Source organism: Entelurus aequoreus, linkage group LG04 (genome assembly GCF_033978785.1).
Source record: "Entelurus aequoreus isolate RoL-2023_Sb linkage group LG04, RoL_Eaeq_v1.1, whole genome shotgun sequence".
In the NCBI taxonomy this organism is placed as follows: Eukaryota; Metazoa; Chordata; class Actinopteri; order Syngnathiformes; family Syngnathidae; genus Entelurus; species Entelurus aequoreus.
This window is the reverse complement of record NC_084734.1, coordinates 72,885,453-72,902,730: the sequence shown is the minus strand read 5'-3', so window position 1 is coordinate 72,902,730 and position 17,278 is coordinate 72,885,453. Positions and strand designations below refer to the sequence as shown.

The following is a 17,278-nucleotide window of genomic DNA, read 5'->3' as shown; positions in this document are numbered from 1 at the left end:
AAGAACAATCAAATATTTAAAAAAATATTACTGTACAAACCATTGTTCTAATTTTAGTCTCCTATTTGCATCAGCCCCATGTGCCATGTCTATTAGTGTGGATGCGAGAGAGGGAAAGGGCAAAAAGCTGTCCGTTCTGCTCCCATCACAGCCGTACATGGATGGAAGGCGACAGCTGGTATGTCACGATTGTTCCTGAATTCCATTATGCTCTGCATGCAAGATGCCAGCATGAAGTGAGGAAAACAAACGGCATGACAAGATAATGCAGGGTTTGTTTTCATTTGTATTTCTTTTTCCTAGGCAAAATGTAAGATTTACGAGGCGGGCCTGAAGGGCACGTTGTAAACATTTTGGGGTCTCACGGACGGTTTGCGCGTCTACATTTCATTCATGAAAAATAGTCTCAGGTGGGGAGGGGGTTATTATCTATGGGCAGTTACTCACATTGTCCGCCAGATGGCGACAATGAACCACTGCCCCACTTGTCCTCCTCGCTGTCCAGATTCAGTTTTATAACCCGGGTTATTAATTTCATTAAAGTGCACAGCGGTGCAAATTGAACTATATCATTTCCCTGCACAGCGCAGGGCTATGCACAAAAAGTCATCATTTAATCTGAACATTTACCTAAAAGGCCGATAAAATCGCACTATTAGACTGTGTGCACAATGGCTTTTACATCGCATTTTTGGAACCGAACCGGCAAAAGACGACATGCTTTTATTTTGACTTTGTGCTAAATGGGACACGGTCAGCAGACGGAAGAAGAAGAAGGAGCGTGAAAGAGCGCACATGTCACTGCGCTTGTCCGCAGAGGCGCGCAAATGCACGCCAACCCCCGCAGGATTATGTTATTATTTACATGTTTTTATTTGCCAACTACACCCAGGACACGATGTTTGTGGCCATGGATGTTTTTTTCTTCTTTTTGCTCCATGGAGGAAGCTTATAGGCTATTGTGTTGGAGATAATTGCGCTCTTGGTCTGAGGAGTTGAAGTGGATGCAGGTATGTGTGACTTCTAATTCTTCACCTATTTCATTTGTGTTAAGGGGGCATTCTATATAGAATGACATGATTGGTAAGAACCCCCAAATTACACCTTATTAGGTACACCCTCAATCTGCCTTTATTTAAAGACAGCTGTGATAATTAAATTAAATCCAATCAACAATATATATTCAATATTTTGCATGGACAACTGCACTGCATCATACTGTAAGAGCTGTTACTCATATTTGGACTTCCTCTTGTATACTGTATAAAAAAGGCAACCACAACATTGGAAACAATAACCCTCACTATAATGCAATATATGATCAACAGAGGTGATGATAAAACATCTTATTATTCTATTGGCAATTAAGAGGACACTTAAGATACTATATGCTGACCTTTTTAGGATGTTTCCACATCTTTTTAATCATTATTAAAGGGTGTCCAAACTTTTTCCACTGAGGGTCGCACAATAACAAAATAAATTAAAGGATGTGAGTACTTCCCTATTTTTTACATACATTGTTTTGGTTTTGTAAAAAGCTATCAAAAATAAAGCCCATATAACTGAAATGAAAGTGATATTTTTATATGTTTTTCTAATTTTGTAAAAAGTGAAATAGAAGCATGTTATGTACATATTTAAAGCCAAAGTGATATTAGTAGGGTTTTTTTACATTTTGAAAAAAGCTATTAAAAAGCATCATGTGCATCCGTGTGTGCAAGATAAGCACGAATGAATCCCCAAAAAGAAACGTCGTAAAAAAAATAGAGTTTATTCTGCATGGAAAAAAAGTAGTGCTGTCAATAGAATTTTTTGAAAAATCAGAGTAATCACTCATTTCAATGTGGATTAATCATGAATAATCACAGGTTCCTGCTTGCTTCAATAATTTAAATTAATTTAAAAGAGACCCCAATATTTTGACGCAAAGGCAATTTTATTGTCAATGTTTTTTTTGGATGCACTTTATTTATTTGTTCGAAAGTTGGTAACTGTTTCATCTAGTGTGGTCCCGATACCAATATTTTAGTACCGATACTGGTACCAAAATGACTTTTTGGTACTTTTCGGTACTTTTCTAAATAAAGGGGACCACAAAAAATGTCATTTTTGGCTTTATTTTAACAAAAAATCTTACGGTACATTAATTATATGTTTATTATTGCAAGTTTGACCTAAAATAAAATAGTGAACATACAAGACAACTTGTCTTTTATTAGGAAGTAAACAAACAGAGGCTCCTAATTTAGCTGCTGACGTATGCAGTAACATATTGTGTCATTTTCCATTCTATTATTTTGTCAAAATTATTAGGACAAGTGGTAGAAAATGAATTATTAATGTACCTGTTCATTTACTGTTAATATCTGCTTACTTTCTCTTTTAACATGTTGTAACTACACTTCTGTTAAAATGTAATAATAACTTATTATTCTGTTGTTTGGATGCTTTACATTTTGGATGATACCACAAATTTGGGTATCAATATGATTCATTAGTACCGCGGTACTATACTAATACCGGTATACCGTACAACCCTAGTTTCATCTAAAGTCCAGTCAGTCTCTTCACTCATCTTTTTACTGACGTATGCATTGATCACTGACCGTGTAGCAACCTTTATAGTCGCCTTCAGGTAACCATCCACGGTGAAAGTAGAACAGCACGTATAGTCAAAATAAGTTGTGTGATTAATGCGATATTTTTTGCGATTAATCACATGAGTTAACTCCTTATCTTTGACAGCCCTACAAAAAAAGTTTACAATTTCTTAAAATGTATAAGTAGTGATGTCAAATTATTATTATTATTATTTTATTAGATTAATCACACTTTTGTATTTAGATTAATCATGATTAATCACAAGTTATGACTCACTTGCATAATTTAAAAGAACTTAAAAAAGGCCCCAATATTTGGACACAAATGCAGACATCACTGACCGTACAATAAACCCTTTCAGGTAACCATTCGTGGTAAAATTAAAAGAGCACGAACTGTATAGTCAAAATAAGTTGTGTGATTAATGCGATATTTTTTGCGATTCATCACATGAGTTAACTCCTTATCTTTGACAGCCCTACAAAAAAAGTTTACAATTTCTTAAAATTTAAAAGTAGTGATGTCAAATTATTATTATTTTATTAGATTAATCACACTTTTGTATTTAGATTAATCATGATTAATCACAAATTATGACTCACTTGCATAATTTAAAAGAACTTAAAAAAGGCCCCAATATTTGGACACAAATGCAGACATCACTGACCGTACAATAAACCCTTTCAGGTAACCATTATTTATCATTTGTGGTAAAAGTAAAAGAGCACGAACTGTATAGTCAAAATAAGTTGTGTGATTATTCTATGTATATACATGATTAATGCGATATTTTTTGCGATTAATTGCATGAGTTAACTCCTTATTTCTGACAGCCCTAAAAAAAAAGTGTATTATTTCTTAAAGTTCATAAGTAGTGCTGTCAAATAATTTGTTTTTAAATTTTTTTAGATTAATCACACGTTTGTATTTAGATTAATCATGATTAATCACAAGTTATCACACACTTGCATAATTCAAAACAACTCAAAAAAGGCCCCGATGTTTGGACACAAATGCAATTTTTATTGTCAGACATCAGACATCACTGACCATACAATAAACCCTTTCAGGTAACCATTAAAGCAGCATGTATACAGTCAAAATAAACAGTATTGAGTGATTCATTTACATATACATATGAATAATGCCTTACATTTTTGCAATTAATCACAAGTTAACTAAAATATAAAAATGTCCTAAAGTTTGTAATCAGTGTTATGTTTTGCGGCTCCAGACTATATTTTTCTTTAGTGGAAGGGAAGGCAAAATGTCTGTATTGATAGTAAAGGTTGCTAATCTCTGCTCTGTCACAATCCAAGTGAGCACGGTCAGGTGTCTGAATGCAGCATTTGAGTTTCTTTCCATAAATAATGTTGAAAAAACAATGTTGTTCATCCACAGGTTTGGCGATGACCTCACTAAGAAGACAGCTGATCTCTGAAACAGCAGAGGTTTGGTTACACTGAGGAATTGAGTTACCTTTAAGTGTTCAGCACGGCAGCTCAAACTATGTCAAATCTGATCCGCCGAGTCAAAGGGCCGCTGTCGGCCTCAGAGGGACTGTTTCCGGACAAAAAAACCCCTCTTTCACCATCTATCAGAAGATAAAACGATTGCGGAGCCCGGACGTCCGGAGAGATCCTAACAGTTCTCCAACATGACTTGAACGATGGACGTCATCAACTTGACAAGCATCCTCGACAGCGGCTTTCCGGAAGAGGCTTCCTCCGGTCGCGTCCTGACCGGTTGTTTCCTCTCACTGCTCATCCTCACCACCTTGCTGGGGAACACGCTTGTGTGCGCGGCCGTGACCAAGTTCCGCCACCTGCGCACCAAAGTGACCAACTTTTTTGTCATCTCACTGGCCGTGTCGGACCTCTTAGTGGCCATCTTGGTCATGCCGTGGAAGGCGGTGACCGAGATCGCCGGTTTCTGGCCCTTCGGCTCCTTCTGCGACACCTGGGTGGCCTTTGACATCATGTGCTCCACCGCCTCTATCCTCAACCTCTGCGTGATCAGCCTGGACCGCTACTGGGCCATCTCCAGTCCCTTCCGCTACGAGCGCAAGATGACGCCCACGGTGGCGTACGTGATGATCAGCGCGGCCTGGACGCTGTCCGTCCTCATTTCCTTCATTCCGGTGCAGCTCAAGTGGCACAAGGCTCAAACCACGTCTCCCTCCTCTCTGAGATCGAACGTCACGTCGGAGAACTGCGACTCCAGCCTGAACCGGACCTACGCCATCTCCACCTCGCTCATCAGCTTCTACATCCCCGTTGCCATCATGGTGGTCACCTACACACAAATCTACCGCATCGCCCAAAGGCAAATCAGGAGGATCTCTGCTTTGGAGAGAGCGGCCGAGAGCGCCAAGAACCGACACGACAGCATGGGCGGAGGCTCCGGCAGCATCGCCGAATCCGAGAGCTCCTTCAAGATGACTTTCAAGAGGGAGACCAAGGTCCTGAAGACCCTATCGGTGATCATGGGCGTGTTTGTGTGCTGCTGGCTGCCGTTCTTCGTGCTCAACTGCATGGTGCCCTTCTGCGAGGAGTCAAGCGGCGGCGAGGCTTTCCAGTGCATCAGCCCCACCACCTTCGACGTGTTCGTGTGGTTCGGCTGGGCGAATTCCTCCCTCAACCCCATCATCTACGCCTTTAACGCGGATTTTCGCAAAGCCTTCTCCATCTTGCTGGGCTGCCACAAACAATATCCAGGAGGCCACAACATCGAGACAGTCAGTCTAAACAAAAAATGACTCATGACTCCCTCACAGCGCTGACTCATCCACGGAGGAGTGGGATCGCCGTCAAATAGGGACGCTGCTCTGCGTGTGTTAGAGTGACTGATGGATGCGCTGACCCTGCATGGACCCCGGTTGCACCGGCCAAGTGGCCCCCTCTCCAGGCAGACTGTCAGAGTGAGCACGCTCACCACACGGATGCGAGCGAGCGAGCGAGCGAGGGAGAAGGGGATTTAGGGATTGAGATTAAGACTTTTGTGCCAGGCAGCGCAACAGTGCTGGGAGGCCCGTGGAATAGATAATCCCATGACTGGGCAGAACGCACACCCTAATGCTGCCAAACGCTGCTCTCTTCGACACCATCACATACATGCCAGTGTGAATATAATAGATTAAGAAACTATGACAACAACCATGTCCAGCAAATAAATACACAAGCTAATTACTATTCAAAGTGGACCTATATGATTTGAATCTACATTTAAAACACTTCCTAGTGGTCTAGATCGGGGATTCTTAACCTTTTTGACCTTAGGGCCCAACATTTCTACTAGAGAGGGGCCCGGGACCCCCATTCAAATAACGCTGAATTACCGTATTTTTCGGACTATAACTCGCAGTTTTTTTCATAGTTTGGCGGGGGGTGCGACTTATACTCAGGAGCGACTTATGTGTGAAATTATTAACACATTACCGTAAAATATCAAATAATATTATTTAGCTCATTCACGTGAGAGACTAGACGTATAAGATTTCATGGGATTTAGCGATTAGGAGTGACAGATTGTTTGGTAAACGTATAGCATGTTCTATATGTTATAGTTATTTGAATGACTCTTACCATAATATGTTACGTTAACATACCAGGCACGTTCTCAGTTGGTTATTTATGCGTCTTATAACATACACTTATTCAGCCTGTTGTTCACTATTCTTTATTTATTTTAAATTGCCTTTCAAATGTCTATTCTTGGTGTTGGGTTTTATCAAATAAATTTCCCCAAAAAATGCGACTTATACTCCAGTGCGTATATGTTTTTTTTCCTTCTTTATTATGCATTTTCGGCAGGTGCGACTTATACTCCAGTGCGACTTATACTCCCAAAAATACGGTAGTAATCTTACTCTTGATTTTAATTGTATTCAATAATTACATCTAACCTACTTACAGTTTAAAAGGGTACATCTTATCAAATGTTATGAAATAATGTGTCAATCACAAATATTATTATCAAGGCTTAGGTCAGGCTGATCACAAAAACAAAAACTAATAAAGAAGGGACTCAAAAACTGAAGAAAAATACATTTACATACAATTACGACACGCCAAAATGAGTCAATTATGACTATATTTATGATAAATAACAATATAAGTGTTTCTTAAATAAACTGTAAATAAAATGTAAGCGCAAATGAAAATACAGCTTCAATATTTTAGTCATAATTTTTGCGCTTAAGAAATTTCGGTAGGACTTCAGCTCCAGACTTCTCCTGTTTGTTTGACATTTTCATTACTGACACAAGTGGTGGAAAAGTGTATTACAACTGAGTATGGCTGCAGCCCATACGCACCAGAGCTGAGAAACAGATATTTTTTGGCCCCGGCCCTATGGTTAAGAAACACCGGTCTAGATAATATGTATTGGATATGCATACCTCCACCGTCACTTTCATAACCAACACTGAAGCGCATATGTCCGCAAGATGTTTGATCCTGGAGGTGTTCCCAGATTGCAAATGAAACCACGCCCCATCCTCTTTAAAAGTAGCATAATTTATCTTTTGAAAATGTGTACTGCTTAAATATATAAATATTATAGAAATGTACCTGGTCACAAAATTAGGTACACCTGTACATTCAGAGTGCATAAAAAAGCAGACTTTCGCAGCATTTACCAATGCATGTCATGAAGCACATCCCAAGATTAGATGAAAATAATACTTTGTCTTACCTTTTTTTTTGTGTTTCCTTATAGCCTGAAGAGCGCTTTACTAAAAGAGGCCCGGTTATGCAAATTCAACTTTTCTTACCTGTATAAAAATGGGACCCATTACCTCCCTGCTTGGCACTCAGCATCAAGGGTTGGAAGGGCGTGGCACCGCTGCTCCCCACTGCTCCCCTCACCTCCCAGGGGGTGATCAAGGGGATGGGTCAAATGCAGAGGACAAATTGCACCACACCTAGTGTGTGTGTGACAATCATTGGTACTTTACTTACTTTACTTACTGTTGGTACCTCTTTTTGTGTATTTGGGATCCATATAAGTCAAACAATTTGAAATCAAACCATAGAGACATTGTGGAGATAGTTACAAAACAACCTCCTTCATACTTCCTCCAAACGAGCTGTTGGGAATTGGAGACTTTAGTGACATATTCTGCCTTTGTTACGTCAGCGGATATCTCCATATTTACCGTATTTTTTGGACTATAAGTCGCTCCGGAGTATAAATCGCACTGGCCGAATATGCATAATAAACAAGGAAAAAAACATATATAAGTCGCACTGGAGTATAAGTCGCATTTTTTGGGGAAATGTATTTGATAAAACCCAACACCAAGAATAGACATTTGAAAGGCAATTTAAAACAAATAAAGAATAGTGAACAACAGGCTGAATAAGTGTACGTTATATGACGCATAAATAACCAACTGAGAACGTGCCTGGTATGTTAACGTAACATATTATGGTAAGAGTCATTCAAATACCTATAACATATAGAACATGCTATACGTTTACCAAACAATCTATCACTCCTAATCGCTAAATCCCATGAAATCTTATACGTCTAGTCTCTTACGTGAATGAGCTAAATAATATTATTTGATATTTTACGGTAATGTGTTAATAATTTCACACATAAGTCGCTCCTGAGTATAAGTCGCACCCCCGGCCAAACTATGAAAAAAACTGCGACTTATAGTCCGAAAAATACGGTAATAGAGGTCTACCGCTTTGCGCGAATCTGCCATTTGTATCTAGTTGTAGTCCAAAGTTGTAGTCAATAAATTCCTTGCTTTTCTCTATCCTCTTGTTGTGGGGCAGACTGGCTCGTAGATGCACATATATGCTAAAATCCTTCGCTGTTGCCATTTCTAATCAAAAGTAGCTTATCGTTCTGATATCTGTCAGTAGACTCCACATGAAAGCGCTAAAAACTACAACATGGCTGACGGGGTGGAGACGCAGTCGAAGGAGGCTTGGTCTTTGGCACGTAAATAAGACCGCCCACAAAACGGTGCATTGGGAAGAGACGGTCAGAAGGAGTCTTGAAGATAAACACACCAGATATATGCAACAGTTGGACTAAAGCACCAGCATTACAAGTTAAGTAGACCACAAGGAAGTGTTTTACATGTTGAAAAAAAATCATAATATATTACGGCTGGACAATTTTAACACGTAATGCCTTTAAAAAGTTAAAACAAATTTTAGATAAGAAATATTGTATGAAAAACAGTACAGTAGAATGTACGACAGTAGTTTTATGAAGTAATGCAACAATGATATACAACATTTACCTAGGAGAGCAGACTTTAACTGACTCTCTTTTCAGCTGCTTCTCAATCAAACATATCGTGGGTGTGATGTCACCAAGAGGCATCCAAAACTGCGTGCGAGCTCACGCCAAAATGCATGAACCTTTAAATTTGACGCCTTTGCATTATTTAACACGAGTATCCCACATTGTAACAACATTTATAGGTGAGAGAAGACTAAACTCATCGTAGATCCACTTTAAAGGGGAACCACACTTATTTTTGCCTATCATTGTCAAACCTTATGTGAGATGCAAACACATTTGTTTATAGATTTAGACTTCCTTTTTATTGTCATTCAAATTTGCACTTTACAGTACAGATAAGAACGGAATTTCATTACATAAGCTCATGGTAGTGCAGGATAAAAAAGCAATAAGGTGCATATATAAATAAATAAATAGGTTACTGTACAGATAAATATATTGCACTTTTTCACATGCATCCATGTTTATGTATGTATGTTATATTGTCTTTTATTCCAAAAAGTTAATCCATTTTGGGGGGCGTTGAGGGGATAATTATGATGCGTTCAAGCATTCTTTTGTATGCATTCTTACTGTCATGATCCGATGCCTGGGACATGTTTAGTTTGGTATTTCTTAGTTGTTTATTTGTGTTTCAGCACCCTGGTTATTTTTCTTGGTTGCCATGGGCGCTGATTTTCGTTACCTGCCTCTAATTAGTGGTCGGGGCGATCACTCTGCCTGGTAGTCTTGTTCGCTTTACGCGACGCTTACGTTGGTATTTATTTTCATGTGAGTTTAGAATTACCAGCTTCCTGCTCCCTTTTCCCCCCGAATCTCCTTGTTAAGCCTTGCCATAGCTTCCCTTGCTATCTGCACGTTTTCCGTTTCGTATTTTAAAATTTTCTAAATCACCGTTTTACCTGCACACTGGTTCCTGACGTCTTTCTGCATCTTGGGGAAACGACCACCGCAAAACCATGTGACCCAGACGTAACAATTTTAATTTTAGAATTAATATTCACCAACTCAGAGGCGATGAAGCGGCAGCAATATGTCAATACTGTCGCTACATAAGCTAGTTAGCACTCTTTGATCATTGCGCCGCAAAAAGTAGTTTCTTATAATAACAACATCGCTAATACTTCGTTAATATTCAGGTCACGGTATGTAAATTGAGTATTGTTGGCAGCTTATGGATGTTTTTTAAGAGGGCTTTATGGGCGGTAAGATTAACTTGCTGTATTTTACGAACTAGAATGCAGTTTGAATAAAAAAAAACGTGTGTTCTTCTTGTCTTGCACGGGGATGGTGAATGATCGGCAAAATTCCAAAAAAAGTGCAGTTCCCTTTTAAACAACACACTTTGTAATTATGTTGAGTTGCAACATGTGAGCAGAAATGTTTGTGCAGCGTGAAAAAGTGTCTCAAAAAATGAGGTTGGGTAAACCGCGCAGCAATGTCCAAAACACACCAACCTCCTAAAACACATACGGTGAAAACACAACTCATTACTCATAGGTAACTGTTTAATATTGGTTTTAAAAAAGTTGATTAAATACTGAGAATGTACTTTTTCACCCCGCCAACTTCCTTTCATTTGTGTATCCTTCTCAAACCTGGCATCACTGGTAGGGCCTACTCATACAGTTCTAAATACATAGATGCCACCTTCAGGTATGTCAGGCGAGTCAACACGGCCGCCATCTTGAGCAGAATTTTCGTCAGTCCGGTGTGCATCTGACTGGCATCGAAAATGCAATCACTGATATATCTGTCGCAGTTGACTCTCTTCTCTCTTTGGCTGTCCATAGATTACGATGATGACGTTGCTCCAGTAATGGGTTTTTGAGGGGGGTTTCGTATATGCCATTGCAGGTGGCTGTGCAGGCCAATGCGCGACCCGCATGGTTTGCCACATGTGGGGCAGATGTAGTCCACGCTTGAGAGGGGGGCCCATGCAGCGCGCTGATGTCGCTGTAAACGTTGTTGTTTTCTCCTCTCAGTGGTCTGCTCCTGGAGATGAGCAATGCCGGCGTGACTGCAGTTGCGCCAGGTGTGGCGATCAGCAGCCAAGACTTCCAGTGCGGAAGGCTGGATAGCACAGCGCTTCAGGAGGGTTTTTATGTGGTCCTTGTAGCGTTTCCGCTGACCCCCAGGAGACCTACAGCCTTCCTGGAGTTGGCCGTAGAGGATCTGTCGGGGGAGCCTCTGGGCGGGCATGCGGATTACATGCCCCACCCAGCGCAGATGTCTTTGCGCAAGGAACACTTGGACGCTGGGTGTTTGGGTCCGGTCATAAATATCCACATGTGGGACTCTGTCCTCCCAGGTCAGACCCAGGATCCGTTGCAGGCAGCGGATGTGGTATCTCTCCAGGATTCTGACGTGCCTTTGGTAAGGGGTCCAGGCTTCCGAACCGTATAGCAGTGTGGACAGACAAACTGCTTTGTAAACAGCTGCTTTGGTGGAAACTATCAGGTTTCTGTTCAGGAAGACTCTGGTTTTGAGCCTACCGAAGGCAGCAGACGCTAAACCAACACGGACCTGGATGTCATTATCGATGTTACAGGTGGGGGACAGGACACTTCCGAGGTAGGTGAAATGTGGAACGATGGTGAGCTGCTGACCATCAATGTTAAAGACAGGCACTTCTGACTGGTGGGTAGAGTGTTGCGCAATGATCTGTGTTTTTGAAATGTTGACTTTGAGTCCTAGGGCACTGTATGTGGATGAGACCACGTTAAGTGCACGTTGTAGAGATTCTGGCGTGTGGGCAAGGAGAGCACAATCGTCAGCATACTGAAGTTCTAGGATCTGTTGTTTTGTAATTTTAGTGAAGGCCTGGAGGCGCCGGATGTTGAAGAGACTGCCGTCCAGCCGGAACTGTATGTGGATGCCATCTGTGGTTCCCAGAGCTTTGTGTGTGAGGAGGGTGACTGCTGAGAGAAAGAGGTTGAATATGACAGGGGCTAGGACACATCCCTGCCTGACCCCGGCTTTCACATTAAAAGAGGGGGATTGCTGGCCTCCAATGCGGACACAGGCTCGCATTCCATCGTGAAGTTGTCTCAAGATGTTGAGGAACTTTGGCGGAATCCCCAGCCTTCCCAGTAAGTCCCAGAGGAGATTCCGGTTTACAGTGTCAAATGCCTTGGACAGGTCGATGAAGGCGATGTACAGATCCTGGTGGTGTTCCCGGCACTTTTCTTGTACCTGCCTGGCTACAAAGATCATGTCAGTAGTACTGCGATCTCTTCTGAATCCACACTGTGATTCAGGCAGGATGTTCTCAGAGATGTGAGTAACTAAACGAGAGAGCATGACCGGGGCAAGAACTTTCCCAGCAACCGAGAGCAGGGAAATTCCTCTGCTGTTTCCACAGTTGGTTTTGTCACCTTTCCTCTTAAAGATGGTTATTATAACAGCATCTTTCCATTCCTGGGGGATGGCTTCAGAGGACCAGATGGAATCAATCAATTGGTGAAGCCGGCGGGTGAGGAGATAGCCACCAAACTTCAGCACCTCAGCTGGGATACCATCAGGGCCTGGGCTTTTGTTGTTTTTTAGGCCCTTGATGGCTTTTAGGACCTCAGCAAAGGTAGGCGGGGAGTCCAGGTGGTCGACAGGGGGAGTGGTTGGGAAATTGGTGAAAATGTCCTGGTCAGAGGGATTTTCGGAGTTAAGAAGAGTGTTGAAATGTTCAGCCCATCTATTTAGGATCTGGGGTGTGTCCTTATAGAGGGTGACTCCGTCTGCCGATCTGACTGGGGTTATGTTTTTTCTCTGTGGACCATATATGGATTTGATGGCATCATAAAATCCATGGGAATTGTTTGTGTCAGCATAAAGTTGGATCTCACTGGCTTTCTTGATCCACCAGTCATTTTCCATGGCTCTGAGGGTACGCTGGACTTCGGCTCTTATGGAGGAGAGTCGAGTCTTTAGTGTGATGGATTGTGGGTTGGCCAGGTAAGCAGCATGGGCTTTGTGTTTTGCCTGGAGAAGTTTATGGATATCCGGTGCACTGTTGTCAAACCAGTCCTGATGTTTACGCCTGGTGTACCCAAGTGACTCCTCTGCTGCCTGATGGATGGCAGTTCTTAGGGAGTTCCAGCAGGTGTTGATGTCAGGGTCCAGGTAGATATCAGGGATTGCAGACAAATGTTCTGCAAGCTGTGCTCTAAGCTGGTCTACAGATTGCTTGGATTTGAGTGCTTCACAGTTGAGTCTCTTGTTTCGTGATGTTTTCTTCAGTTGGGGGCGGACTTCCATCTGAAATTTGGCTCTGATCATTCGATGGTCAGTCCAGCAGTCCGCTCCACGCATCGCTCTGGAGATTAGGACCTCCTTCCTGTCTCTACGACGGGTGATAATATAGTCGAGTGGAGCGAGGATGTTGCCAGGAGGTCTTGAATTTATCCTTGAGCTGGAACAGGGTGTTGGTGATGATCAACTGATGTTCAGAGCAGAGTGTAAGGAGGCGAAGCCCATTATCATTAAGCCTACCAACCCCGTGCTGACCAAGTGTTCCGGTCCAGAGCCCACTGTCAGAGCCCACCCTCGCGTTAAAATCCCCGAGGAGTATGAGCTTGTCGGTGGGAGGCGTTCCCTCAATGGCGGAGTTTAGTGAGGCATAGAATGTGTCCTTGCTCTCGAGGTCTGCATCCAGGGTTGGGGCGTAGGCGCTGATAAGGGTGACATGGCGATTTTTGGTGAGTGGTACATGCCACGTCATGAGCCTTTCGCTTATACCCACTGGAGACTCTGGGATATTGTGAAGAAGGCTTGTCCTGGCGGCAAAACCCACTCCATGTAGACAACGGGAGCCTTCTGGATGACCCTTCCAGAAGAAAGTGTAGCCTTCTCCCGCCTCCGTAATTGAGTCTTCCCCATGTAAGCGGGTTTCGCTCAGGGCGGCTATGTCAATGCCGTATCGGTTTAGTTCATGCGCAACGAGTGCTGTTCTTCGCTGCGGGCGGCAGGAGAGATCACGCACATCCAGAAGTGTGCGGACGTTCCATGACGCTATTGTGAAGGGAATTTTGTTTCTCTTGTACGATTGTTTTCGACCGCATAAAGGGATGGCCCGGCAGCTGCGGTAGGCTGCCCGGGCGATGAGGAACAGACCATTTTTAGGCCACCTTTTCTAGGCCCTTCCCATTTCAGGGTGAGCAGAGCGGTGCTGCTCAGTCACGTGCGAAGCTGCCGGGGAGGCATGCTGTTCCATCCCATGCCACAGCGACCTTCACTCGCACGCCGCCTACGTGCAGGGTTGGGCTAGGTACTGCCAGTCACATCCTTGACCTGTACCAGCCACCCTTCCCCATCGCCGCAGGACTTGAGGGCGGGGAGGTTGGGGGTAGTGCTGAGGAGGAGCAAAACACCTGCGCAGTGAATTGATTTAAGTGGTGGTAGAAGTGCGCAGTCTCTACCCGCACGGTTTTGTCTTGGCCCCATGTGGCGTCCTCCAGTGGCATGAAAAGCCCATGACGACCTTCTGCCGCATGGTGTTGCAGAGGACTGCCAGAGCACCGGTCTGTTGGTGACTGCCTAATGCGGGTCCTCGCCACAGATTTTTCGTTAGGGGTTTTCTCCCGTAGCCTATAACCAAGTGGATAGCCAGTAGGCACTGGTCAATGAGGCAGAGACTTTTGAGGCGGTCTCTGCAAGCTATTTTAACCCATAGCTGGGACCCTGACAGGTACTACCACCCCGGGTCAGAGTGGACCTGGGAGTAATGATGACTGAGGGGTAACTCCACCTTCCCCAGAACTCCCGAACTGAAGCCTCATCACCAGATGCAGTTTTGAGTCATAACCAGGACGTCGCAGTTGACTAATGCAGTATAAAGCCACTGCTTACCCTGCTCAAGACGGCCACCGCGTTGACGCATCCTTCCAATGGACAATGTCAGAGGCAGAATCTATGGATTCATATCTATTCAATCAATCAACCAATCAAACTTTATTTATAAAGCGCTTTTTATACATAAAAAAAAATGCAACGCAAAGTGCTTTACAAAGTTAAAAACAATACCCCGGTGACCCATATCCCCCATTATCACATACGTACGCATACCAAACACACACACACACACACACACACACACACACACACACACACACACACACACACACACACACACACACACACACACACACACACACACACACACACACACACACACACACACACACACACACACACACACACACACACACACACACACACACACACACACACACACACAAATGCAACTATATGGGCAAATGATTGCATGGCTGAGTACAGAGGAGACATGTGAGTAAACACTATCACAGGAGCCATCTGCACCAGGAGGTCATCAGACCATGGCCACCAGGATGCCGACACAAAAGCGCCCGCAAAAGCACGGCCGATAACCCCTGAGGCAGATGACTCGTCTGAGGAACGTTGGAAACTAAAAATAATACTACTTGTAAAATAGTAAGAACCATGAGTAGAGATAAATAATAAAATACAAGTAAGACATATGCAGATTAATAGGAAAAAAAGAAAGAAAGAAAAATAAAATGAACATACATACAGTAAATAAATAATAAATAAAGAAAATTAAATACAATCTTGCATAACTAATAGGATAAAAAGTAAAATACAAATTATTTCAATAAAATAATGAATATCATGTAAAAATCAAAAAGGTGGGTCTTAACCAATTCTTAACCTATTGGGCTTACTTCCAAGCAGCTTGCTAACTTTCGGTTTCATCGAACTTCTGTTGTATTTTACTCCGATTGCAATGTGATTTGGGGGTTTCCGTGTGCTTTGGACCTTGCTGCAAGTTTGCTTCCGTTGGCCCAAGTAATCTTTGGCTGTGTTTTTAAGTCATACAATTAAACAATGTTGACACTTTTTATAGACATATGAGATTTCAGTGTCAAACATAAAATATACGCACGCTGACAAGTAGGGGTGGGTACAAAATTTGGTACTTTTAGAGGCACCGACCGAATTTCGTCAGTACTACCGGGAATTGACTCAAGTAAAATCAAACGGTGACATATTTTGATACCTTTAGAGAGTAAACACTGGCTCAAGGAAACGATCAATCAAGTAGCGATCAGGCCAAACTCAGCCAAACTGCCTCTAAGAAATGTTGCAATTTTTAACACCAACAAAGCAAGTATGCTTGGCAGAAAACACTCAGACGTAAAGTAAGGCTCCACTTTTCCGAAATGCGCTAGCTTGATGCTAATTTACATTGGATCTGCCATAGACAGGCAACTATTAGCATTAGCAATTTTACATAGCGATTTCAACACCTCCAAAATTGCTAATGAAAACTACAACTAAGATGAATGTTGCAATCAAAAAAATAAGCATATTACTTACAGTATAAATACTTTGTAGGGCACACCATAACACATAAAACTTCACGGAAAAACCTAGTCCCTAGCTATACAATCTACCATGAGTAGCCTATACAGTACAGCCATCTAATGTCTTGGAAGTGCAACTGCATTGCAAATGAGACTCAGAAATGTAATAAGAGCTATTACAACTGGACAACACAGTTACCATAATAAGCTCCTTTTTTAAAGTTACGTAACAAAAACATTCATTGAGGTGGGTCATATTATGATTTTTCTACATGTAAAACACTTCCTTGTGGTTTACATAACATGTAATGGTGTTTTTTTGGTCAAAATGTTGCATAGATTATGTTTCACAGACCATCTTCAAGCCGCTTTTTGACCGTCTCTTTAGGATGTGCCTTATTTTTGTGGCTCACCTTCAACACCGCCATCTACCCATCAGCCATGTTGTAGTTTTTTAGTGCTGGCATATCGAGTCCAACGACAGATATTTTAAAGGCCTACTGAAATGAATTTTTTTTATTTAAACGGGGATAGCAGATCCATTCTATGTGTCATACTTGATCATTTCGCGATATTGCCATATTTTTGCTGAAAGGATTTAGTAGAGAACATCGATGATACATTTCACAACTTTTGGTCGCTGATAAAAAAACCTTGCCTGTACCGGAAGTAGTGTGACGTCACAGGCTGAAGACTCCTCACATTTCCCCATTGTTTACAAAGCAGCGAGAGAGATTCGGACCGAGAAAGCGACGATTACCCCATTAATTTGAGCCAGGATGAAAGATTCGTGGATGAGGAAAGTGAGAGTGAAGGATTAGAGTGCAGTGCAGGATGTATCTTTTTTCGCTCTGACCGTAACTTAGGTACAAGCTGGCTCATTGGATTCCACACTTTCTCCTTTTTCTATTGTGGATCACGGATTTGTATTTTAAACCACCTCGGATACTATATCCTCTTGAAAATGAGAGTCGAGAACGTGAAATGGACATTCACAGTGACTTTATCTTCATGACAATACATCGGTGAAGCACTTTAGCTACGGAGCTGATAGCATCGTGCTT

At 42.3% G+C, this 17,278-nt stretch overlaps 2 protein-coding genes across 2 annotated transcripts in view; both read left to right on the top strand.

Moving 5' to 3' along the window:
• Positions 1–17,278, top strand: part of LOC133649000 (uncharacterized) — a 1,204,785-nt gene that overhangs the window by 164,284 nt on the left and 1,023,223 nt on the right. The window lies entirely within an intron of this gene.
• LOC133648994 (D(1) dopamine receptor-like) lies at positions 4,262–5,847 on the top strand. The gene is given in 1 exon segment (XM_062045636.1): positions 4,262–5,847. A coding segment is annotated over 1 exon segment (1,101 nt). The 3' UTR covers positions 5,363–5,847.